The sequence below is a fragment of the Mastigoproctus giganteus genome, chromosome 9 (assembly GCF_048544385.1).
Source record: "Mastigoproctus giganteus isolate SK-2022 chromosome 9, ASM4854438v1, whole genome shotgun sequence".
NCBI lineage: Eukaryota > Metazoa > Arthropoda > Arachnida > Uropygi > Thelyphonidae > Mastigoproctus > Mastigoproctus giganteus.
In genome coordinates, this window is record NC_143583.1 from 34,612,209 (window position 1) to 34,640,013 (window position 27,805).

Genomic DNA, 27,805 nt, shown 5'->3' on the forward strand with positions numbered 1-27,805 from the left:
GTTTCCCATGTGTAGTACTTTACATTTGTCAATGTTAAACTTCATTTGCCACCTCTCAGCCCATCTGCTCAACCTTTCCAGATCCTGTTGCAGCAGCATAGTGTCAGTAGTGTCCTTGACAACCCTGCCTACCTTTGTATCGTCTGCAAACTTCGACACTTGATATACCATCATCAGTATCATTTATGAATACAGAAAACAATAATGGACCCAACACTGAGCCCTGAGGGACTCCACTAATAACATTAGTCCACGACGAGCAGTGTCCATTGATTACCACTCTCTGTCTTCTCCCCCTCAGCCACCCCTTTATCCACAGCAGCAATTTGCCTCCAATGTCACACTGCTCCAATTTGTGCAGCAGTCTTCCATGTGCAACAGTATCAAAAGCCTTTCTAAGATCCAAGTATATAATATCAAAGTTATTCCCTGCATCCAGTTCCTTTGTGACTGCATCATAGTATCCAATCAAATTGGTCAGGCAAGACTTCCCCTTAACAGAACCATGCTGTGTCCGAGCTATAACTGAAGTCTTGTCTAAATGATCCTGCAGTGCTTCTTTAACTAGTGCCTCCATTAATTTTCCTGGAACAGAAGTTAAACTCACAGGTCTATAATTGCTTGTGTCAGCCTTTGATCCTCCTTTGTGAATTGGGGTCACATTTGCACTTCTCCAGTCTGTGGGTACCTCCCCTGAGTCCAAGGAAGCTCTCATAATTATGGCTAAGGGTTTGCTTACTTCCTCTGCTGCCTCCTTTAATATAACTGGATAGATCCCATCCACCCCGGGTGCCTTTCTTGTGTTTATCTTCAACAATTTCTCCTACACTTTACTCTCAGTTATTACAAGATTCTCTAGCTTACTGCTAGAGTTGAATACACCTCTGGCTTTCCCCTCGCTAAATAACTCCTCATGTGTGAATGTCGATGCAAAATATTCATTTAGTTTGTTAGCTACCTGAGCAGGATCATCAACAGTTGACCCATCGATATCAAGTGAACCAATCTGATTCATCCCCTTCCTTCTAGAATTTACATAAGTAAAGAACTCTTTGCTGTTTTTCTTTGCATCCCTTGCCAAAGATTTCTCGTAATCTGCCTTCGCCTGCCTAACCTCCTTTGTAACTTGGTTACAGATCAACTTGTATCTATCATAGGCTTCTGTGTCATGTGTTAATTTGTATGTATCCCATGCATGTTTCTTCTCTGCCATATGCCTCATCAGTTCATCTGACATCCATTTAGGCCTCAACCTTGAACAATATTTCTTAGTTGGTATGTAAAGCCTAGTAGCTTCCAAGATAAGTTCTTTGAATGCTTCCCATTTTGCATTTGCTGTTGGTAACATCATCAGTTGGTCCCACTGTATAGAATTTAAATACTGTCTCAGTCCATCATAGTCGCCTTTACGAAAGCAATAACCCTTCCCTTTACCCCTAATGGTAGTTACCTCTTTGAGTAAATCCCACTTCAGCACACTGTGATCACTGCCACCTAGTGGTTCATTTATCTGCAGATTCTTAATGCATGAAGAATCACTGCTGATAATCAAATCAAGAGTACTCCTCCCTCTAGTTGCCTCCCGAACATGCTGATATAGAAAACAATCATCCAATAAATCCACAAAAGCCTTGCTAGTGTGTGAGTGACCAGCCCCCAAATTCCAGTCAATATCTGGGAAATTAAAATCTCCCATTATAAGACTCTCTGATTTACTGGCCCACTCTATTTCCCTGTACAGTTTCTTATTATACTCATCAGAGTCATTAGGCCTATAGCACACTCCTACTCTCAATTTTGATCTCCCAATGCTTATGTCACACCAAACTGACTCGACACTGCACTGTCCAGCGATGTCCACTGGCTTCACTTCCTTGGATTTTATGTATTTCTTAACTAATAGCATAACCCCTCCTCCCTTCCTATCCAGTCTATCCTTTCTGTAGACGTTGTACTCCCCAAATTCCAGTTCTGCATTCCTTATATCTGTGTGACACCAAGTCTCTGATATCCCAACAATATCTGCCTTTGATGTTTTGAGCAATACCTCAAATTCATCAAATTTATTTACTAAACTCCTAGCATTGGTGTACACGCAAGTATACTTGCACCTATTTCTATTCTTAGCTACCCTAACACAACCCATGTGTTTACTTGTACCGTAATGACTCCCAGCAGTCTCTGAAATATCCTGAATCTTGTTTTTCAGGCTTCTGCTCATTCCAATAGAAGCAGTGCAAGAATCTCTTTCACCTCTGCCAGTGGCTACTGTTAATCTATTCGTCTTTGTCTCCCCCCCCAAGCTAGCAGTTTTCCGACCCACCTAACACTGCCTCGATAGCATCAGCAAATATTCTTGCACCCTTTCTATTTAACTGTATCCCATCCCTGTAGAAGCAATCTCTCCTGTTAACAAGTACAGTCCAGGCTGAAAAAAATTCTACCCCTTGAGCCTTGCACAATCTTTCCAGGGCCGAATTGATCGACATGGCTCTCATCATATAAATCAGTCCAAACTAGATTTTGAACAGACTAAGTGTAGAAAACTTGCTTCTTGCCCTAATAGTAGCCGAGCATTCTCGTCTCTTGCCAAAGCAATTGGCCGCAACTTTTGCCCATCTCTGCTCCCACCTCTGTCAAAACCAGATGGTTCTGTTGTCACTTTGGCCAAGGATAAAGCTGAACTGCTAGCATCCCATTTTTCTTCCAACTCACGTATTAATGATCTTGGTAAAACACCTCCCACCATTCCCAACAGGCTCCATTCAATGCCTCCTGTGGTCTTCCGTCAAAAGGATGTCAGAAGGATTTTGACGAATCTTGATGCTAAGAAAGCTCCAGGTCCTGAAGGTATTTCTCCAATTGTTCTCAAAATCTGTGATTCTGAACTTACTCCTGTTCTTTGCTGCCTTTTTTCACTTTCTTATTCCGAAGGTGTTTTTCCTTCTGCTTGGAAATTTGCTCATATCCAGCCAGTTCCTAAAAAGGGTGACAAATCCCTCCCATCCAATTATCGTCATATTGCAATTACTTCTACTCTTTCTAAAGTAATGGAGAAATCAATTAACCGCCAACTCTTAAACTACTTAGAAACCTTCCGTCTGGTCAACGAACGCCAGTATGTATTCTGTCAGTGTCAATCCACTGGTGATATTCTGGTTTATGTTACTCATTTGTGGACAAATTCAATGGAAAAGTTTGAAACACATGCAGTTGCTCTTGACATCTCAAAGGCTTTCGATCGTGTTTGGCATAAAGATCTTCTTAACAAGCTTCCATCTTATGGTTTGCCAACTGTTTTTTGTAATTGGTTATCCAGTTTTCTCTCTGATTACTCACTGAGGGTGATGGTAGATGGCTCTCTGTCTTCTAACTTCTCCACTAATGCTGGAATCCCCCAAGGTTCAGTTCTTTCCCCCACTCTTTTCCTCTTGTATATTAATGACCTTTTTCCATTGACTGGAAATCCTATCCATAGTTTTGCTGATGATAGCACATTGCATTTCACTTTCCATTTTGAGAAACCTTACCCTGATCAATCAGCTTCAACTTCTCAAATAACCACTACCAATTCCTTAAATGCCGATCGCCAGGTAATTCTCCAGTGGGGCAAAGACAACTTAGTTGATTTCAATCCTTCTAAAACTCAATCTTGTCTTATATCTCATGAAAAGGATTCTTCTGCTCCTGTGCTTATCTTTTTTGTGACACTCTGATTTCTTGGCAAAATGATATATCTCTTTTGGGGATTACCCTGATTTCTAATCTCTCTTGGCACAAGCACATTACAGATATTGCTTCCTCTGCATCTAAAAAATTTGGTTTTCTCTTTCTCTCTCGGCATTACTTTTCTTCCAAACAGCTGTCTTTTTTTCACTCTGTACAAATCGCAAATCAGCCCTACCATGGAATATTGTTCCCATATCTGGGGTAGTGCCCCAAAACCTCTCTCAGGCTTCTGGATTCCATTCAGAAGAGGGCAGTTAGGTTAATTAATGACTCCTCTCTAACAGAGTCTCTTCACTCGCTGTCCCATAGACATACTGTTTCTGCTGCATGCCTTTTCTACAGATACGTCCATGGGCACTGTTCTTCTGAATTGGCTTCTATAATTCCTGCTCTCTCTTTCAAAACAGTCCGAACATGTGCCGCCACCAGCCAACATCCATTTATTGTCCAACTTCAAACTCAAAGAACTAACTTTTCATCTTCCTCGTTTATTCATTCAACTGCCAGTTTCTGGAACAACCTTCCTTCATATGTATTTCCTGAAAATTACAGTCTACAGAAGTTCAAGTCCAATGTCAACAAGTATCTTCTTTCGTCTTCTCAACCTCCAACCCAAGCACGGTACTAAGTACTCTAGGTTCTAATACCTCTCGTGTTTGGGGTTTTCTTAAAAAAAAAAAAAAAAATTATTTGAACAATCTGTTTTGCTAATTCTGGCCAAGATGCCTTTCCACCATAATCGGTCGAATGCCCCTTTGAAATCAACAGATATTCCAAAAACATATAAAAAATTATTCTGCTCTACCATCTGTACCAGTTGATAAATTGCATCCCCAGTTGAAAAACCTTTCTTGAACCCATATTGGTTCATTGAGAGCATGAGAGCTTGGTTCATTGATCTGTTTAGCATCATATGTAATCATTAGCGATTAACACATAGCCATTCATATAATTTTCCTAAGACAAAGAGCAGAGCGATAGGTTAATATGATCCTGTTGCAAAAAGAATGATTGTAAGTGCATGTAAATCGGCAGGCAGATGAGTTGCGCCTAGATATACAAGTCATTAAAATATGTGACCAGTTGAGTGAAAGCTTCAGCTGATGTAAACACAAACATAAACATTGCGGAGTTTAAAGTAATGTATGTGTGTCACAGTTAACGGGCTTCTTTTCTCCTAAGAAACAGCTTGACAGTGCAAGAAGATTGTAGAGAATGCTTAGATGTCATGTTCAACATTGATATCAGCAACTCAGCCACTTCAACAGAGAGCTAATTATCAGCTTTCAAGAGGCCAAATGGTCACTTCATCACATAGTGGAATGTGCAGGCCGTGACAATACCACAGTGCATACATGTTGGCAACAGTAGCTATGGGAAGGTACAACTGCTAGTCAAATGGATAGTAGAGCATGACAGAGGACTACAGAATGGGAGGATTGTTTAATCTGCTGACAGTTTTACATTTACCTAGAGCCATGCTGGCTATCATCCAACAAGCAAACTCTGGCATCAGCTGGCTGTCAGAACTTGTTCACACCATCACCCATTGTACTATTGCACGTCAACTGGCAGAAATGACCACCATGCATACTGACCATTGTGTCAATTACCACTGACTCTTTCCAATTGTCAACAGTGTCTGGAATGGTGCCATGCATAGGCCACCTGGGATACAGAATAGTGTCATGTGGTCTTCAGTGATGAATACTTGGAGATGATGATCGCTGCGTACACATGTGGTGATGATGTGGTGAATGCAATAATCTTACAGCCATTTTTTAGCATGACAATGCCCAAACATATACTGCAGGGGGTTTCCTCTGTGTGTTTTTGTTGTGTGGACATACTGTCTTTGCCAGCCAGGTCCTAAGATTTCTCCCCCACTGCACATGTGTGAATCATGATTGGACCATCTACAGAGCCATCCACAGCCAGCACTGACCACAGATGTTCTGCAGGACCAGGTGCAAGAGGCTTGTTGGGAAATACTGCAGTAGGCTATGTGACTCAATGCCAAGATGATTAGCTCACAGATGTTGACAATTAACATATAGCCATTCATATCATTTTATCATTTTGTCAATGTATCTGCAAGCATGGTGGATTTACAACATATTGATCTGTCCATTGTAAGCATCATTTTTGTGTCCATAAATGTGGTCTCACACACACACACACATTAGCATTTACAACTTTTGTCACATGTTGCTTAACTCCTTGGCTGTCAACACTCTAAGTATCCTCACTTAGCAGTTTTATTGTCACAGAGAGTATATTTATTGGCTACCCTCTCTTTAGCAGTGAATCTCAATAAACTTTTTACTGCATATAAAATTATACATGAAACCTACACTCTTAAAAAAATTTTAGTTAGTAAAGACCCTGCATCAAATGACTTGACATTTTATGAGAAATGTACCCTTGTATTAAACCCATTCTGAATTCAGTGGTGTGGAATTTCATGCTTTAACATTACACACTATAGCCTAAGAAGCTGATGTACCAATAAAACTAAAATTAGCCAACCATTCATCTCAATCCTTTATGACTTTAACACCACCTCAATCAGATGCTTGGTTTACAAAGATTGTAACTTAGAGAACTAAAGTCTCTTTTGTTAAGCATATCCCCTTTGTGCTCTCAACTAACCTTGATTCATTTCTCTGTTCACTTTGCATCAGGTTTGCATCTATCTTAAAATAGACAGAGTCATACCTGTGTTAATAGATTAGCCATAATTTTAGCTCATCAGAAAATTATAAATAAATAAAAATAGAAAAGTTTGGAAGCTTCAGATTCATTTTTTAACAATTGTAATCCTGTTATTTAGTAGAAGGGCTTATGTCCATATTTTATACATTAAGATACTATGCAAATAAACATTGCTATAGAAAGAAGACATACGGTCTTTACAAAATTTATTGCACTCTTTCTCTCTCTGCAATGCCTTGAGCAGTCTTGGTTTTTGAAGTATATGTCATTCATTCACAGCATAATGTGAATGAAACAGCTGTCAGTATAAAAATCTTGACAGCTGTTTCTGTAGTTAGTGCCACCTCATCAGAAAATTCTATGTGGGCATGTTCCACTCTTCATGGTTGTTTTTTTTTTTTTTTTTTAAATTTAATAATGAAAAATAATTGTTGTGTTAGAATTCTCATTAGAAAATTAGTGAGAATTAATTTTTAAATGAGAATTATAATTCTGTTCCATCGTCTCATTAAAAATTCTCATCTCAAGCGAAAGAATCTAATCTTATTGTTTTGTTTAGTACAATGCTCATTAAAACTAACATATAGATATGTTTATAATTAATAAAAGAGGATTTTATTTAAAATAACATTTTCTTCTTTAAAATTAATTTTTTCCTTCAGAAACATAAAAAATTGCTCTAATCTCTGCTTAAAAACACTTTGAAAATTACTTTTTCTTAATTGGTTTGTAAACACATTATGCATTAATATTCAAAAGTTTTGCGCAACTCATCAAAATAACATTTATTGAATTTAAATTGCCTTGTTTCTTTTTGCTTGCAGCTAATGGTGGCAGGAGCTCAGGGACAACAGCAAATGTTAATGCAAGCTGGTTTAGCACAGCAACTACAGGTTGGAAAAGTAAGACTTAGTTTATAATACAGAGATAGCTATGTTTACTAATAGTTGAGTACTGTTAGTATTCTAAAGTATTAATTATTAAATTAAATCAAAACAATTATGTATATAATTTTCTTGTATCCCTCTGTCTTGTGATGCTCTTTGAACTTGAATCTCTAAGATTAAACAAGATTTTTACATGATTATTTTTGCAATAGTTTTTATTTAGCAGTATAATTAAAATAAAACATAATAATAAAATAAAACCAATTCCCAAAAATTTTCTTAAGCATTTTTCATCATAATCAACAAATTTCATGGTCAGACTTTCAGCGAATTTGGTGTTTTTGCTCATAGTAGTAGTAGTAGTAGTAGTAGTAGTGGCGGCATGTGATGCAAGAAAACAAGTGTATGAGCTTATGCAGCATCAGCCAAAAAAAAAAAAAAAAACCACACCATTCCCTCCAAATGCCTGTCCAGTTCCTCCTTAAATTTATTTAACCTATCAACTTCCACAACGACAGATGGAAGTTTGTTCCAATAATTAACCACCTGCTGGCTAAAGGCAAATTTCCGCACATATATTCTACATCTATCTTTTCTTAATTTGAATTTATGCCCCCTTAGGTTTGTAATCTGAACAAGTGGAAGGATCCCATCAGAATTCAGTGTGTTCAACCCATTCAAGGCCTTATACACCTCAATCAGATCACCGCACAGGTGCCTAGTCTCCAGCCACTGCAATTTGCAGAACTTAAGCCTCTCTTGGTAAGAGGATCCCTTCATTCCCCTCACCAATCTTGTTGCCCTTCTCTGTACATGCTCAAGAAAATCTACATTCTTCGTAAAATGAGGCCTCCAGACCTGTACGCAGTACTCAAGGCACGGCCTGACCATTGCCTTATACAGAGGGACAATCACCTCCTTCTCCCTGCTAGCAAAATTCCTATATATCATTGACAAAACCCCATGACCTTCCCTGGCAGCCTGTCTGCATTGCTCAGAAAACTTCATAATCTGACTGCACAATTACTCCCAGGTTTTTTCATTTTCTCCCTCCTTAAGTGTGAGAAAATGAAACCACACAGTCTAACCACACAGTTGGTACGTTTTTCTTGGGTTACTTCTACCCATATGCAGTACTTTGCATTTGTCAAGGTTAAACTTCAGTTGCCACTTCTTAGCCCATCTGCACAAATTATCTAGATTCTTTTGCAGTAGCACACTGCCATTACTGTCATTAACAACCCTGCCAACTTTGTATCATCTGCAAACTTCGACACTAAGCCTGATATACCTTCATCAATATCATTGATAAATATACAAAACAACAGTGGACCCAAAACCAAACCCTGTGGGACTCCACTAATAACATTAGTCCACGAAGAGCAGCACCCATTAATTACCATCCTCTGTCTTCTCCCACTCAACCATCCTTTTGTTTGTTTTGTTATTTGGTTTTTAGGAGCATTAGCAACTAAGGCCATATTGCTCCGGGATATGCAGTGGTCATTCCCTGACCTTTCCGCATCCTCCGTATTTGGTGGTGACGGGCTCAAACCCCGGTATAATCCAGAAGCGTGTGCTACGCACTGCTGCTCCTGCCCACCTGGCTACGGAGGCGCCTCAACCATCTTTTTATCCATTGTAGCAACTTACCCTTAACACCATTCTGCTCCAATTTGTACAATAGTCTTCCATGTGCAACAGTGTCAAAAGCTTTCCCGAAATCCAAATATATGATATCAAAATTATTTTTTGCATCCAGTTCCTTTGTAACCACATCATAATATCCTATCAAATTTGTCAGACAAGACTTTCCCTTAACAAACCCATGCTGTGTCTGAATTATTGCTGCAGTCTTGTCTAGATGATCCTGCAATGCATCTTTAACCAGTGACTCCATTATTTTACCCTGAACAGAAGTTAAACTAACTGGTCTGTAATTACTCGTGTCACCCTTCGATCCCCCTTTGTGAATTGGCGATACATTTGCATACTATGATTTTTAGTGTTTCTCACCAACCATGGAATAAAACGAAAGACGAAAAACCCAAATTTTAAAATATTTAATATTTACAATAAATTATTTACAAACAAAATACCATATTACTGATAGTAATTTTAAAATAAGACAACTGTGATATACAGGATAATAATAAAATACCGAATTTAAAATGCAATAAAATATACTAGGTTAAAAGCACTAAAATACTAACTGAAGCTTTCAAAGGCTTCTGCCTTCTTTCTCAACACTGTTGATTTTATTTTATTTTATTATTATCCTGTATATCACAGTTGTCTTATTTTAAAATTACTATCAGTAATATGGTATTTTGTTTGTAAATAATTTATTGTAAATATTAAATATTTTAAAATTGGGGTTTTTCGTCTTCCGTTTTATTCCATGGTTGGTGAGGAACACTAAAAATCATAGTATGAGTATACCCAACCCCAGAGGCCTATTTGAAGATACATTTGCACATCTCCAATCCGTGGGGACCTCCTCTGAGTCCAAGGATGCTCTCATAATTATGGCTAAGGGTTTGCTTAGTTTCTTTGCCGCCTCCTTTAATATAACTGGATAGATCCCATCCACCCCAGGTGCTTTTCTTACGTTTAACTTCAACAATTTCTCTTCCACTTTGCTCTCAGTTATTACAAAATCATTAAGCACCCTGCTACAATTTGATAACCTTCTGCCATTTCAAACCTTAATAACTCCTCATGTGTGAATGTAGATGCAAAATACTCATTCAGTTTGTTTGCTATCTGAGCAGGATCATCAACAGCCGAACCATCGATATCCAGTGGACCAATCAGATTCATCCCCATTCTTTTAGAATTTATATAAGTAAAGAAATCCTTGCTATTTTTCTTAGCATCTTTTGCCAAAGATTTCTCGTAATCTGCCTTCTCCTGCCTGACCTCCTTTGTGACCTGATTACAGACTGGCTTATATCTGCCATAGGCTTCTGAGTCGCTTGATAATTTATATGCATCCCATGCATTTTTCTTCACTGTCACGAGTCTCATTAGTTCATTTGATAACCATTTTGGCCTAAACCTTGAACAGTATTTCTTAATAGGTATGAAACTTTTAGTAGCATCCACGATTAATTCCTTGAATGCTTCGCACTTAGAATTTACTGTTGGTAACATCGTCAGTTGATCACACTGTACAGAATTTAAAAACTGTTTGCGACCACTATACTTACCTTTATGAAAGCAAAAACGCTTTCCTTTACCCCTGATAGTAATTATATCTTTAAGTAAATCCCACATCAGTACACTGTGATCACTGCCACCTAGTGGTTCCTTTATCTGCAAATTCTTAATACACGAATGATCAGTACCCTCTCTTGTTGCCTCTCAAACATGCTGCTGCAGAAAACAATCATCCAATAAATCCACAAAAGTCTTACTATTGTGTGAGTGACCATCCCACAAGTTCCACTGAATATCTGGGAAGTTAAAATCCCCCATTATAAGACATTCTGATTTACTAGCCCACTCTATTTCTCTGTACAATTATTCATTGTACTTATTTGAGTCATTGGGCGTATAACACACTCCTACTCTTATTTTTACTTTCGTAGTGCTTAGGTCACACCAAACTGACTCAACAGTGCTCTGTTCATCTATATCAACTAGATGCACTTCTTTTGATTTTATGTTTTTCTTAATTAACAGCATAACACCTCTTCCCTTTCTATCCTGTCTATCCTTTCTGTACATATTGTACTCCCCAAATTCCAGTTCTGCATTCCTTATATCTGTGTGACACCACGTCTCTGCTATCCCAACAATATCCACCTTTGATGTCTTGACCAACACTTCAAATTCATCAAATTTATTTACTATACTTCTAGCATTGGTATACATGCAAGTATACATGTTCCTATTCTTATTATTAGTTACCCTAACACATCCCTGAAACCCTCAGCACCCCTCGCTTCAGGTCGCTACTTATTCTAATAGAAGTTGTGTGAGAATCACCTTCACCTCTGCTTGCGGCTACTTTTAACCTTTTAGTCTGTGAATCCCCCCAAGCAGTGTTAGGTGGGTTTTCCGACCCACCTAACACTGCCTCTATAGCATCAGCAAATATTCTTCCACCCTTTCTATTTAAGTGAATCCCCTCCCTGTAGAAGCAATCTCTCCTGTTAACAAGCACAGACCACACTGAAAAAAATTTTACCCTTTGAGCCTTGCACATTTCCTCCAGGGCCGAATTGATTGACAAGGCTCTCATCATGTACTCCCTCCTATCGTTTCTGGGCAGAATTGCAGACACTTTCAAATTTAACCCTAAATCACGACTTTTTTGCAACATTGACCTGTACTTGTTGTTAAGTAAATCTGCAGATCTCTTACTTTTAATGTCATTGGTGCCAACATGTACAACAGTATCACCTTTTGTGCCCTTAAAAGATGACATAGTAATCATGATATGTGATGCAAGAAAGCAAGCATATGAGCTTATGTAGCATCAGCCAAAAAAAAAGAATTCACACAACCATTCCCTCTAAATTTTTATCCAGTTCCTCCTTAAATTTATTTTACCTATCAACTTCCATAACGACAGATGGAAGTTTGTTCCAGCAATTAACCATCTGCTGGCTAAAGGCAAATTTCTGCACATCTATTCTACAGCTGTCTTTCCTCAGTTTGAATTTATGCCCCCTTAGGTTCGTAATCTGAACAAGTGGAAGTATCTTATCAGAATTCAGCATGCTCAACCCATTCAAGGTCTTATACACCTCAATCAGATCATCTCACAGGTGCCTAGTCTCCAGCCGCTGCAGTTTACAGAACTTAAGCCTCTCTTGGTAAGAGGATCCCTACATTACCCTCACCAAACTTTTTACCCTTCTCTGTACTCACTCAAGCAAATCAACATTTTTTCCTAAAATGAGGCCTCCAGATCTGTATGCAGTACTCAAGGCGTGGCCTGACCATTGCCTTATATGGAGGAAAAATCATCTTTTTCCCTGCTAGCAAAATTTCTATATATCATTGACAAAACCCCATGACCTGCTCTTGCAGCCTGTCTGTATTGTTCAGAAAACTTCATATCTGACTGCACAATTACTCCAAGGTCTTTTTCATTTTCTACCACCTTAAGTGTAGTACCACACAGTTGGTACGTTCCTCTGGGGTTACTTCTACCCATGTGCAGTACTTTGCATTTGTCAATGTTAAACTTCAGTTGCCACTTCTCAGCCCATCTTCCTAAAATTTCTAGATCCTGTTGCAGTAGCACACTGCCATTACATGTCATTAACAACCCTTACAAAACCTTTGTATCATCTGCAAACTTCGACCCTAAGCCTGATATACCTTCATCGCCGACTGGGTTAGCCGAGTGGGTAAAGTACCTGCCTGGCAACCCAAAGGTCGCGGGTTCGATTCCCGCCTCGGGCTTGGATCAAAGTACTGCAAAAACCTTGGGAGGTGCAATATGGCCACAGAAGCCGATGCGCCAACAACTACCAAATCATAAATCATAAATCATAATCATACCTTCATCAATATCATTGATAAACATATAAAACAACAGTGGACTCAACACCGAACCCTGTGGGACTCCACTAATAACATTAGTCCATGAAGAGCAACACCCATTGAAGTTAAATGCAAAATTGTTGAAATTAAAAAAAAAAAAAAAAAGGCACTTGTTGTGGACGGGATCTATCCTATTAAAGGAGGCAGCAAAGGAAGTAAGCAAACCCTTAGCCATAATTATGAGAGCTTCCTTGGACTCAGGGAAGGTCCCCATGAACTGGAGGTGTGCAAATATATCACCAATTTACAAACGGGATTCAAAAGGTGACACAAATAACTATAGATCTGTTAGTTTAACTTGTGTTCTGGGGAAAATAATGGACTCACTGGTTAAAGAAGCATTGCAGGATCATCTAGCAATACTGTAGTAATAGTTAAGACACAGCATGAGTTTGTTAAAGTTTGTTAAAATGGGTTTGTCAAATTGGTCTCGTCTGACCAATTTGATTGGATACTATGATGTGGTCACAAAGCAACTGAATGCCAAAAACAATTTTGATATCGTATACTTGGAATTCAGGAAATCTTTTGATACTGTTGCACATGGAAGACTGCTGTACATATTGGAGAGATATGACATTAAGGGTACGTTGCTACAGTGGATAAAGGGATGGTTGAGTGGGAGACGACAGAGAGTGGTGATCAATGGACACTACTCTTCGTGGCCAGAAGTTATTAGTGGAGTTCCCCATGGTTCGGTGTTGGGCCAATTGTTGTTTTGTATATTTATCAATAATATTGATGAAGGCATATCAGGTTTAATGTCCAAGTTTGCAGATGATATAAAGGTTGGCAGGGTTGTTAACGACAGTAAAGAAAGTGTGCTGCTCCAACTGGATCTAGATAACTTGAGCAAATGGGCTGAGAAGTGGCAACTGAAGTTTAACCACATATGGGTAGCAATAATCCAAGAGAAACATACCAACTGGGTGGTACTACACTAAGGGAAGCAGAAAGTGAAAAAGATTTGGGGGTAATTGTGCAATCAAATATGAAGTTCGCTGAGCAGTGCAGACCGGCTGCCAGGGCAGGTCATGGAGTGTTGTCAATGATATATAGGAATTTTGCTAGCAGGGACAGGGAGGTGATTATCCTGTTATACAAGGCAATGCTCAGGCCACACTTAGAGTACTGTGTACAGATCTGGAGGCCTCATTTTAGGAAGGACGTACAGTTGCTAGAATGAGTACAAAGAAGGCAACAAGGTTGGTGGGGGAACAAAGGGGTGCTCTTACCAAGAAAGGCTTAAGTTCTGCAAATTGCAGTGCTTGGATAGTAGGCACCTGCAAGGTGATCTAATTGAGGGGTATAAGGCCTTGAATGGGATGAGTAAGCTGAATGCTGATGGGATCCTTCCTCTTACTCAGATTAAGAACTTAAGGGGGCATAGATTGAAATCTGTTGAGTATGGGCTTGGCACACCCAGGGTCCTGAGCTGGATATCATCATTCTTCTCTTTCTTGGTGATTCCCTTCTACTTCTGATTCTTGTTCTCTCTCTCTCTCTCTCTCTCTCTCTGTCATGGTAATTCAGAAAAAAAATTTTTGGCTGATGCATCATAAGCCTCAGACTTCCTTGCACCATGTGACTAATAATAATAAATAGTTGTAGAATAGATATGCAGAAATTTTAATTTAACAAATCGGTAGTTGATTGGTGGAACAGACGTCCATCTTTTGTTGTGGAAGTTGATAGTGTAAATAAATTTAAGGCTGAGCTGGACAGGCATTTGGAATGAATGGAGGAGTGACATGGGAGGGGTTTTTTTTTTTTTCCCCCTCAAGACAAGAGAATCCCCAAGGCTCTGGAGGAGCTGGGAACTTTTATCTGCGTGGTCTCCACTTGAAGGCAGAAAGAATCTATTTTGTAGAGATGATATTCATTTGATCAAAGCTGGTTCAAGGATTTTTGCCAGTATCATTGAGGACACCTTATGGGTTCAGAAAAACTGCTGGTTGGGAGGGGGAGAAGAAGAGTAATATAGATCTGCAATTATCTGATGATATGGGTCAAAGTAATGCTTACACGCACGTCAAGAATTCTTGTTTGTTGTCACAAGAGCTGATCTTGGCAAGATCTTCTGTGGATAACAACGTTTCAATTGAGTGAGATGGGAAACAGGCCTAAATAACTTCAAAGGGAATGTGTCAGGGTAGTAAACTATAGAAGAATATTTAGGCTTAACTATGTCTACCATAAGGTCAGGAGTGTTGTCAATAAAATGGTTGAATTTGAACTCTTGGTTAGGACAACTGATTAAGGAGTCCAATCCAGGGACATTTAAATATATATGGCATTTCGAATAATACAACATGTTTTTGTTAAGGGACAATCATGTTTAACTAACTAAATAAGTTATTTTAAAACAATTGGTCATGACCTGGATGTAGGGAACAATTTCAACATAGTTTATTTGGATTTGAATAAAGAATATTTACTCAGTACCTCATGAGAGGTTACTGTATTAACTGGAAGAGGTTAGGATTACTATTACTAAAAAGATTATAAGATGGATTGCTGGGTGGCAGAGGGTGATTAATTCATTGTGATTAATGGATATTCTTCAGATTGGTGTTAAGTCAGAAGTAGAGTTTTCCAAGGAGTGGTTCTTGGCTGCAAGAATGGTCAGAAAAGTGGCAGCTATATTTTAATGTAGCAAAATGCAAAATACACTTGGTGGGATAGAATTAAAAACAGTAGAGGAAAAACAGAGCTGAGAGTTGTAATACGGGCAGATAGAAAGTTTTCTGAGCCGTGTAAACAGGCGGCCAGGAAAGCCCACATTGTCCTATCGTTGGCTTATAGAATATTATCCTGCAGAGATATGGTGGTCATAATCCCACTGTATAAGGCAATTGTAAGACCACATTTGGAATACTGTGTTCAGGTATGGAGACTTCATCAGATAAAAGACCTTGGACATTTCAAAAAGCTTCTTGAAAAGGTCCAAAGATTGGTGCAACTTGCATAGTGAGATCAGCAAAGGGGCAACCATGTGAAGAGAGAGACTCTGATTATGTGTGTTAAAGAGTTTGGCAAACAGACACCTCAGAGGTGACCTGATTGAGGTTTATAAGGTTTTGAGAGGGGTTAGTAAAATGAATGAAGGCAGAATTTTCACTTTATAGAGAATTCCAGAACTTGGGGGCATAAATTCAAATTACAGGGGAAGGGGTTTAGACTAGATTGTAGGAAGATTTCTTTTAGCCAGCAAGTCATTGATTGCCTGAACAGGTTGTCTTTGCAGGTAATTGAGGTTGACAGTATGAATAAATTCAAAGGTCAACAACTGGATAGTTATCTATGTGAGGTGGGAAGCAAATAATTTGTATTTTATTATTCACTTGTCCTTTTTTTTTTTTTTTTTTTTTTTTTGTTGGCCAGTGCACAAAAGCCTGTGGCTTCCTTACACTATGTGGCTATTACTATTACTGCTATATATATAATATACAATGAACTGAGAAAAAAAGTTAGACAGACAGAGAGTGATAGAACAGGATAGAAAATAATAAAAAAAAGTATAATAACAGATAAATAATTACGAAATTGACAATATAAGGATATTGCCCACAAGTTAAAAAAACCGGCCTCTCTTCAGCTGCCAACGGCCAGGATTAAAAGCAAAATAGCAACATGTATCTTCATTTCTGATGTAAACTGCATGCCAAAGGATAAAAAGTATAACATAAATAAAAATGAGAATAAAATTTATTGTTACCAAAATATAAATTTGTAATTGAAATAAAAGAAAATGAAAATATAATTTTGTGAGCAAAATAAAAATTTTTTTACAAGGATTATTACACTACTTCCTCTTTTTTTCCATTTTTTTCTGCCTTCATTATTTATTAAACATGAATTAATAACATGACAAACTGAATATATTGCATGTACATTAAAACATGAGGATTTCTTTATGGAAGAGGATGCCAGAAGTTTATCAAGTTCTAATAGAGAGCTAAATGATTTTGTAATAACTTAGAGGAAAGTGGAAGAGACATTGTTGAGGTTAAACGTAAGAAAGGCAACTGGGCTCTATCCAGTTATGTTAAGGGAGGCAGGGAAGGAAGTAAGCAATCTCATAATTTTGAGAGAATCATTGGATTCATGGGGAGTTCCTTGCAGACTGGAGATGTGTGAATGTTCACAAAGAGGGATCAAATGGTCACACGAGTAATTACAGACCTGTTAGTTTAACTTCTGTTCCAGAGAAAATAATGGAATCACTAGTTGAAAAAGTAATGCAAGATCATCTAGACAAGGCCGCAATTATATTTCAAACAGCATGGGTTTGTTAAGGGAAATTTTGTTTGACGAGTTTGATTGGTTACTCCAATGTGGTTACAAAGGAACTGGATGCAAAAAATTGTTTTGATATCATATATTTAGATTTCAGGAAAGCTTTTGATACTGTTGCACATAAAACTTTGCCATACAAATTGGAGCATATTGCATTGAGCGCACCACTTTGCTTATTGGAGGCTTGAAGTGGTGAAACCCATGTTTAGTCTCTAGAGCAAAGTTTCTGGCATCCCCCTCCCCCCATACTTCTCCTTCAACCCATGCACGGTACTAAGTACTATAGGTTTTGATACCTTTCATGTTTGGGGTTTCATAAAAAAAAAAAAAGTTGCTGCTATGAATAAAGGGATGGTCGAGTGGAAGAAGACAGAGAATGGTAATCAGGACATTGTTCTTGGTGGGCTAATGTAGAGTGGATTCCCCCAGGATTTGGTGTTGTGCCTATTCTTTCTATATTTATCAGTGATATTGATGAAGGCATATCAGGTTTAATGTCCAAGTTTGCAGAAGACACAAAGGTTGGCATGCTACTGCAACAGAATCTAGAAAATTGGGCAGATGGGCTGAGAAATGGCAATTGAAGTTTAACAATGATAAATGCAAAGTACTGCATATGGGTAGCATTAACCCCAGAGTAATGTACCAACTGTGTGTTAGTACACTCAAGGTAGTGGAAAATGAAAAAGGCCTGGGGGTAATTGCACCAATCAGATATGAAGTTCTCTGAGCAATGCAGGTAGGCTGCCTGGACAGCTTATGGGGTTTTGTCAGTGATATACAGGAATTTTGCTAGCAGGAATAGGGAGTGATTATTTCATTGTATAGGGCAATGGTCAGGTCACATACAGAGTATGCACAGGTCGGGAAGCCTCATTTTAGATGTGGAGCTACTGGAATGAGTATAGAGAAGGGCAATGAGATTGACGAGCAAAAAAAAGGGATGCTCTTACCAAGGAAGGCTTCAGTTCTGCAAATTACAGCATATGGAGACTCGATACCTGCAAGGTGATCTGGTTGAGGTGTTTAAGGCTATGAATGGATTGAGCAAGCTCAGTGCTGATGGGATTCTTCCTTTTGCTTAGACCAAGCACATGAGGGGACACAAATTCAAATTGAGGAAGGACAATTGCAGAATAGATATGTGAAAGTTTGCCTTTATCCAACTGGTGGTTGATTGTGATTCCATCTGTTGTTGTTGTGGAAGTTGATAGTTTAATTAAATTGAAGGAAGAACTAGACAGACTACAGGTGAAATGGGAAATGTTGTGATTTTTTTTTTTAGCTGATGCTGTTTAAGCTTGCTTTCTGACATCATTGCCACTGTTAATGCTACCATATAATATATAATAGGTTTAAAGTTTTCATAAAAATAAAGAGAACATTATAGTTTTAACCCTTAACTATAGGCTACTTATTTGCTATATGAAGGTCAGCTAAAAAGCAGTTTGTTAGTCATTCGTGAGGTGAGTAGTCTGTTTGTGTGGGTTTTGTCCCTTTTTTTAAACTGTTTTTTTGTGAACTTTTTCCATTTTTATCGACAAAGGAAAAACGGATTCTTGACCTGGCTCAGCAAAATTGGAGTACAGTGCATCAGATGAACCTAATTAGATCATAATGACTGCAGTTGAGATGATTCCAGCTGCCACCAAAATGTCTTCAGAGCCCATATACTAAGCCCCATAAATTTCATGTTATTTTTACCTGATTAATTTTACTAAAAAATGTAATTTTTTAAAATATAAACAGAATAGTTTGCTTCAGTACTTTTAGTACTAACAATTTGTGATTGGTATTTTGATATTTTATTAAATAAAATTGAAGTTGTCAACATTTCTAATTGGTTTTTTTTTTTTATGACTGATAATGATACTCAAATAATCCTATGCTTATTTTACATATCTGGTAAATAAGAACAAAAGGATTCTGTTCAGCAGGTAGATAGTCAACACAGGTCATTAGTTTTAAGATTTCAGAACTGTGTATATAATAAAATATAAAAATGGAAAGTTTGCATAGTCTCTAAGAGGAGTAATTTGTGTTAATGTCACAGATCACTATTTATATCGAAACTTCTATTCTTGATATAATAATTTCCTAATTTACTAACTTTTGATCTTACAAACAAAAATTTTTGACTCTATATATTTGATGTCCTCCATAACAGTACAGTGATTTTAAATCCCACTGGAAATCAAAGGAATTCTTAAACATCTCTTACGCATCATCTTAAACACATCTTAAGGACCATTAGCAAATCTCAGGTAGTGGGATATCGAGTAATGTGTGCCTCCTACCCAAGTAGATATTATTGACCGGAATAATGTTATGTATACATATATATGTTACGACATGAGATATTATTTTAAAATGAAAATTGGTTTTTATCTGAATGTAGGAAATTAATAAAAATGCAAAAGTTGTTGCTGAAAAATAAAATGCACTGTATCGCTGCTGTTTTGATTTTGTTTAATTAATCATTATTATTTTTTTTCTTCTTTTTTTTTCCTTATGAGAACCCCAAGCACGAGATGTATAGAACCTACAGTACTTAGTACCATGCATAGGTTGAAGTTTGAGAAGATGAAAGAATTGACATTAGACTTGAATTTCTGTAGGTTGTAATTTTCAGGAAATACATATGAAGGGAAGTTGTTCCAAAAAATGGAAGTTGAATGAATAAATGAAGAAGAAAAATTGGTTCTGGGAGTTTGATTGGTTTTTTTTTTTTTTTTTTTTTTTTTTAGGAGCATTAGCAACTAAGGCCATATTGCTCCAGGATGTGCGGTGGTCATTTCCTGACCTTTCCGCATCCTCCGTATTTGGTGGTGACGGGCTTGAACCGCGGTCTAATCAAGAAGCGTGTCTGGGAATTTGAAGTTGGACAGTAAAAAGATGTTGACTGGTTGCAGCATGTGTTCAGATTGGTTTGGAAGAGAGAGTGAGAATTATAGAAGCCAATTCAGAAGAACAGTGCCCATGGAAGTATCTATAGAAAAGGCATGCAACAGAAACTGAACATCTACGAGACAGAGAGTGGAGAGACTATGTTAGAGAGTCACTAATTAAAGTAATTGACATCTTTTGAATGTAATCTAGAAGCCTGAGAGGGGTATAGGGGACACCGTCGCACAGGTGGAAACAATATTCAATGGTAGGGTGGATTTGTGATTTGTACAGAGTGAACAGCTATTTGGAAGAAAAGTAATGCTGAGAGTGAAAGAGAAAACTCAGTTTTTTAGATGCAGAGGAAGCACTATTTGAGGTGTGCTTATTCCAAGAGAGAGATTAGAAGTCAGGATAACAGGATAAAACCCAATAGAGATATATGATTTTGCCTAGAAATCAGAGTCATTGAAGATGAGCGTAGGGGCAGAAGAATCCTTTCTGTGAGATATAACATAGAACTGAGTTTTAGAAGAATTGAAATTAACTAAGTTTTCTTTGCCCCACTAGAGAATTACCTGGAGATCAGCATTTAAGGAATTGGTAGTGGATATTCTAAAAGTTGAAGCTGTTTGTGTTGGGCAGGGTTTCTCAAACTATAAGGTGGAATGCAATGTGCTATCATCAGCAAAACTTTGGGTAGGATTTCTGATCAATGGAAGAAGGTCATTAATATAAAAGAGAAAAAGAGTGGAAGAGAGAACCTTAGGAAACTCTCGTTAGTAGAGAAGTTAGAAGACAGAGTGCCGTCTTCCATCACCTGCAGAGAGCAGTCAGAGAGAAACTTGAATACCAATTACAAAAAACAGTTGTCAAACCATAAGATGGAAGCGTATTTAGAAGACCTTTACTTCAAACACAATCAAAAGCCTTTGAAATGTCAAGGGCAACTGTTTGAATTTCGCCAAACTTTTCCATTGAATTTGTCCATAGATGGATAACATAAGTGCCAGAATATCACCAGTGGATTGCACTGACAGAATCCATAATGGAAATCATTGATCAGAGGGAAGGTTTCTAGCTAGTTTTAGAGTTGGCAGTTAATTGAATTCTCCATTACTTTAGAAAGAGTAGAAGTAAGTGCAATGGAACAATAATTGGATGGGAGGGATTATCACCTTTTTTAGGAACTGGCTGTATATGAGCAAATTTCCAAGTAGAAAGAAAAACACCTTTGGAATAAAAAGGTGATAAAAGACAACACAGAACAGGTGTTGCCTTTTATCACCGAACAGCTCAGGAGCACAGGATTTGAGAACAAGTGGAGAAATACCATCAGGACCTGGAGGTTTATTAGCATGAAGATTGTTCAAAATCCTTCTGACATTCTTTTGATAGAAGACTAGAGGAGGCATTGAATGGAATGTACTGGGAATGTGAAGGGGTAGTTTACAAAGATCAATACATGAGTGAGAAGAAAAGTAGGATGCCAGCAGGTCAGCTTTATCTTTGGCTGAATTGGCAATAGAACCATCTGGTTTTGACAGAGGCAGGAATAGAAATGGGCAAAGGTTGCAGCCAATAGCTCTGACTGATTAATAATTGCTTTACAATTGTTGTGAGCTTTGGTGTAGGCAGAAAATCAAGCTGGAGATTTCGATACAAGCCAATTAGCATTAGCATTTGGTAGAGGCATATGATGCAAGTAATCAAGCAAGCCAAAAATAAAAAAAATAAAAAAAAACAACGCTCCCATCTCACCCCTCCGTTTGTTCCAAATACCTGTCCAGCTCAGCCTTAAATTTATTTAGGCTATCAACTTCCTCAACAAGGGATGGAAGTCTGTTCCGCCAACCAACTACCCACTGGCTAAAGGCAAGCTTCCGCACATCTATCCTGCATCTGTCTTTCCTCAATTTGAATTTATGCCCTGTCAGGTGATTATTCTGAGCAAGAGGAAGAATCCCATCAGCATTGAGCATTCTCAAACCATTCAAGGCTTTATACACCTCAATTAGATCACCTCGCAAGTGCCTAGTCTCCAGACACTGTAATTTGCAAAACTTTAGCCTTTCTTCATAAGAGCAACCCTTTGTTCCATTCACTAATCTTGTTGCCCTTCCCTGTACTTGTTCCAACAGCTCTACATCCTTCTTAAAATGAGGCCTCCAGACCTGTATATAGTACTCAAGGTGTGGCCTGACCATTGCCTTATACAAGGGGATAATCACCTCCTTATCCCAGCTAGAAAAATTCCTGAATATCATTGACAAGACACCATGAGCTACTCTTGCAGCCCGTCTGCACTGCTCAGAAAACTTCATATCTGCCTGCCCAATTACCCCCAGGTCCCTTTCGTTCTCTACCACTGTCAGTGTAGTACCACAGAGTCAATACGTTGCTCTGGGGTTACTGCTTCCCATATGTGGTACTTTACATTTGGCAATGTCAAACTTCATTTGCCACTTCTCAGCCCATCTGATCAACATTTCTAGGTCCTGTTGGAGCAGCATACTGTCGCTAGTGTCCTTAACAACCCTGCAACCTTCGTATCATCTACAAACTTGGACATTAAGCTTGATATACCATCATCAATATCATTTATAAATATAGAAAACAACAATGGACCCAACACTGAACCCTGAGGGACTCCACTAATAACATTAGTCCACGATGAGCAGTGTTCATTGATTACCACACTCTGTCTTCTTCCCCTCAACCACCCCTTTATCTATAGCAGCAATTTGCCTCCAATGCCACACTTCTCCAATTTGTTCAGCAGTCTTCCATGTGCAACAGTATCAAAAGCCTTTCTAAGATTCAAATATATGATATCAAAGTTATTCCCTGCATCCAGTTCCTTTGTGACCACATCATAGTATCCAATCAAATTGGTCAGTCAAGACTTTCCCTTAACAAAACCATGCAGTGTCCGAGCTATAACTGAAGTCTTGTCTAGATGATCCTGCAGTGCTTCTTTTACCAGTGCCTCCATTAATTTTTCTAGAACAGAAGTTAAATTGACATGCAACATTCTTATCTTGATAAGCCTTAGTACATATATTGGTTATTTATTTTTTTTTTCAGGAGCATTACCAACTAAGGCCATATTGCTCAGGGGATATGTTGTGGTTATTTCCTGACCTTTCCACATCCTCCGTATTTGGTGGTCACGGGCTCGAACCCCAGTGTAATCAAGAAGCGTGTGCTATGCACTGCTGCTCCAGGCTTCGGAGGCGGCATTCATTTATTGGAAAACTAAGGTTTAGATAAAGGATGAGATTTTGAGGTGGCGTGTGGTATAAAGGATTTCATCCCTACAAGAATAATTTCATTGATGCAATCTAAGAAAACATTGATATCAGACGATTTGAAACAATAATATAACCAAGGAAAAGAAGAAACAAATTCTTGCAGATCATCTCATTTTGCACTCTTGTAATGCCAAACATGAGGTTGAGAATGGCCACGTGAGTAGGACTCCATTGGAGTAGTGATTATTAGCATTAGCATTAGTAGAGGCATATGATGCAAGAAAGCAAGCTTATTCAGCATCAGCCAAAAAAAAAAAAAAAAAAAACACACACACACCACTCCCATTTCACCCCTCCGTTCGTTCGAAATACCTGTCCAGTTGAGCTTTAAATTTGTTTAGGCTATCAACTTCAACAATAAGTGATGGAAGTTGGTTCCACCAACCAACCACCTGCTGGCCAAAGGCAAATTTCCGCACATCTATCCGACATCCGTCCTTCCTCAATTTGAATTTATGCCCTCTGAGGTGATTATTCTGAGCAAGATGAAGAATCCCATTGGCATTGAGCATGCTCAAACCATTCAAAGCCTTATACACCTTTATCAGATCACCTCGCCGGTGCCTAGTCTCCAGACTCTGTAATTTGCAAAACTTAAGCCTTTCTTCGTAAGAGCAACCCTTTGTTCCATTCACTAATCTTGTTGCCCTTCTCTGTACCCGTTCCAGCAGCTCTACATCCTTCTTGAAATGAGGCCTCCAGACCTGTATACAGTACTCAAGATGTGGCCTAACCATTGCCTTATACAAGGGAATAATCACCTCCTTATCCCTGCTAGAAAAATTCCTGTATATCATTGACAAGACACCATGAGCTACTCTTGCAGCTAAATTATCACCAAGTTGTGATCTGACATGTCTAGGGGACCACTTACCTTGACTGTGTACCTTGTTTATGAGAAAAAGATCAAGCATGTTGGCTGCATGGTTAGGATTATCTTGTATTCTGGTAGGTAAATGAATGATTTGTGCGAAGTCATTAGTAATTTCAAAAGTCTCAACATCTCGGCCAGCTGTGTCATGTGACTAGAAAACTGAAGTCAGATGGAGTTGTGAGCATTAAAATCACCAAGGAAAATTACCTCACTGTTAGGAAAGTTAGATTGAAGAAAATCAAGTTTCAAAGAGAGGAAACAAAATAGTTTCAAGTGATTAGTGGAGTTGGGAGAACAATAGAGGCAACAGATGAATTTGATAGAGTGTTGTAAAGAGATTTTTAGCCAGAGGAGATTCCAAATTACTAAGTCTCTGACAGGGAACATTTGGTGGATATATTCAAAGCCTGAAGTACTTCTCTTATATATCATATAACTGTTAAAAATATAATATAAAATAAAATAACCAATATTAAGGTTATAATAGGAAGCCAAAAATTCTCCAGTAAGTTCGGTTTGAATTCTAGTTTCAACTTCTTGAATATTTCAAGTACTTACCTTTTAAAAATTACCATTAAAAATTATTTGCTCTAAATTATAACTAATGAAAAATTGAATGTTGGAGTAATATTAAAATTATACCCTAATATGTGCACATATTGTCAAGCTTTAAGAATAAAATGGAAAGTAAAATAAAATGACAAAAAAAAAAAAAGAGTTTTCTGAATAATTATAATGCCTTCACCTTCATTGTTTATTTTCTTTCTTTGTGATAGATTCCTGTAACTACAGGCCTTCCAGGATTACAGTTAAGTCCACAAGACATTCAACAATTACAGCAGCAATTACAACAGCACCAGCAAAACCTTCAAAGCATGCAGCCATATGTGTTCCTGCAGCCTGGACAGTTACCACCCAATGTTCAAGCCCAGCTTTTCTTGCAAAACCAGGTATTATCAAATTGCTCCTTGTATACATAACAGTTCTAGCCATTCTATCCAGTATTTTTGGACTTAAAAACAGTAAAAGATTTGCTAAAGATAATAACACACATAGTATTTATAATAAATACAATAATTTCATAGGTATTTAAGCAGTTGATGTGTATAAATCTTCCTGTGCTATTAAATCATGCCAAATTATGCAGCATTCTGTGTTTATTATCTCTAGCTAATTTCCCTACATCGCGACCTCCAAAGGCTATATTAAGTAAAAGATTTGTGTGTAGTTTCTTAACAATTCTTAGGAAAATAATTATTCTCTGATTATGCTATTTCAGTTTTATCCAGAGTTTTAGTTTGTTTGTTCAAAGTTTGCCTAGAAGTCATATCATGTAAATAAAATAGATGAAATGATTGAAGTGACAAATGAAAATAAATAACACTATTTATGTTCATAATATGTTGCACATATAGAAAACAAATTTGAAGTTTGACATATATCGAGGCAAAACAAATAAAAGGATACCTGATGCTGATAAAAACCAGAACTACCAACTTTCTCAGCTTGGTTTGTGTGCTTTTTCTGTTTTTTTTCTCCACTCTCTTCCACATAGGTTCATTCCCAGTTTTTCTTGAAGAAATTTTAGTCATATTTTATTTTATCTAGCCCCTGCCACTTAGCACACAGACATAATTTCAATTCAGTTTAATTATAATATGCCTTACCGATGAAACAAAGAAAACCCTTTCAGAAATATATAAGGAAACTCTCAGCTCTCAATACTTTTGCTTGAACACTGTACAGGGAAATAGAGTGGGCCAGTAAATCAGAGAGTCTTATAATGGGGGATTTTAATTTCCCAGATATTGATCAGAATTTGTGGGTTGGTCATTCCCACACTAGCAAGGCTTTTGCGGATTTACTGGATGATTGTTTTCTACATCAGCATGTTCGGGAGGCAAGTAGAGGGAGTAATACTCTTGATCTGATTATCAGTAGTGACTCTTCATGCATTACGAATCTGCAGAAAAAGGAACCACTACGTGGCATTGATCACAGTGTGTTGCAGTGGGATTTACTCAAAGAGGAAACTACCATCAGGGGTAAAGGGAAGGGTTTTTGCTTTCGTAGAGGCAACTACGATGGTCTGAGACAGTATTTAAATTCTATATGGTGGGACCAACTGATGATGTTACCAACTGCAAATTCAAAATGAGAAGCATTCAAAGAATTTATCTCGGAAGCTACTAGGCTTTACATACCAACTAAGAAATATTGTTCAAGGTTTAGGCCTAAATGGATGTCAGATGAACTAATGAGACATATGGCAGAGAAAAAAAATGCATGGGATACATATAAATTAATGGGTGACATGGAACCCTATGAATGATATAAGCTGGTCTGGTAACCAAGCCACAAAGGAGATTAGGCAGGCAAAGGCAGATTATGAGAAATCCTTGGCAAAGGACACAAAGAAAAACAAAAAAGAGTTCTTTACCTGTGTAAACTCTAGAAGGAGAGGGATGGATCAGATTGGTCTACTGGATATTGATGGTTCAACTGTTAGCATTAGCATTAGCATTAGCATTAGTAGAGGCATTTGATGCAAGAAAGCAAGCTTATGCAGCATCAGCCAAAAAAAAAAAAAAAAAAAAAAAAAAAAAAAGTAACATAAATAAATAAAAATAACCACTTCCACTTCACCCCTCTGTTCGTTCGAAATACCTGTCCAGCTGAGCCTTAAACTTATTTAGGCTATCAACTTCCACGACAAGGGATGGAAGTCTGTTCCACCCACCAACCACCCGCTGGCTAAAGGCAAATTTCCGCACATCTATCCTACATCTGTCTTTCCTCAATTTGAATTTATGCCCTCTCAGGTGATTTTTCTGAGCTAGAGGAAGAATCCCATCAGCATTGAGCATGCTCAAACCATTCAAGGCTTTGTACACCTCTATCAGATCACCCCGCTGGTGCCTAGTTTCCAGACACTGTAATTTGCAAAACTTAAGCCTTTCTTCGTAAGAGAACCCCTTTGTCCCATTCACCAATCTAGTTGCCCTTCTCTGTACTCGTTCCAGCAGCTCTACATCCTTCCTGAAATGAGGCCTCCAGGCCTGTATACAGTACTCTAGGTGTGGCCTGACCATTGCCTTATACAAGGGAATAATCACCTCCTTATCCCTGCTAGAAAAATTTCTATATATCATTGACAATACACCATGAGCTACTCTTGCAGCTCGTCTGCACTGCTCAGAGAACTTCATATCTGCCTGCACCACCACCCCCAGGTCCCTTTCATTCTCTACCACTGTCAGTGTAGTACCACAGAGTTGATACGTTGCTCTGGGGTTGCTGTTTCCCATATGTAGTACTTTACATTTGTCAATGTTAAACTTCATTTGCCACCTCGAAGCCCATCTGCTCAACCTTTCCAAATCCTGTTGCAGCAGCATAGTGTCAGTAGTGTCCTTGACAACCCTGCCAACCTTTGTATCGTCTGCAAACTTGGACATTAAGCCTGATATACCATCATCAATATCATTTATAAATACAGAAAACAATAAAGGCCCCAATACTGAACCCTGAGGGACTCC

General features: G+C 38.1%; 1 protein-coding gene across 2 annotated transcripts in view; it reads left to right on the forward strand.

Moving 5' to 3' along the window:
• The window catches only part of LOC150080140 (uncharacterized), a 930,549-nt gene that overhangs the window by 858,253 nt on the left and 44,491 nt on the right, over positions 1-27,805 (forward strand). For both annotated transcript variants that reach the window (XM_090381841.1, XM_090381842.1), the window contains 2 exons: positions 7,269-7,346; positions 25,043-25,216. In XM_090381841.1, the coding sequence (XP_090237967.1) occupies positions 7,269-7,346; positions 25,043-25,216 (252 nt within the window). The remainder of the gene's footprint in view (positions 1-7,268; positions 7,347-25,042; positions 25,217-27,805) is intronic.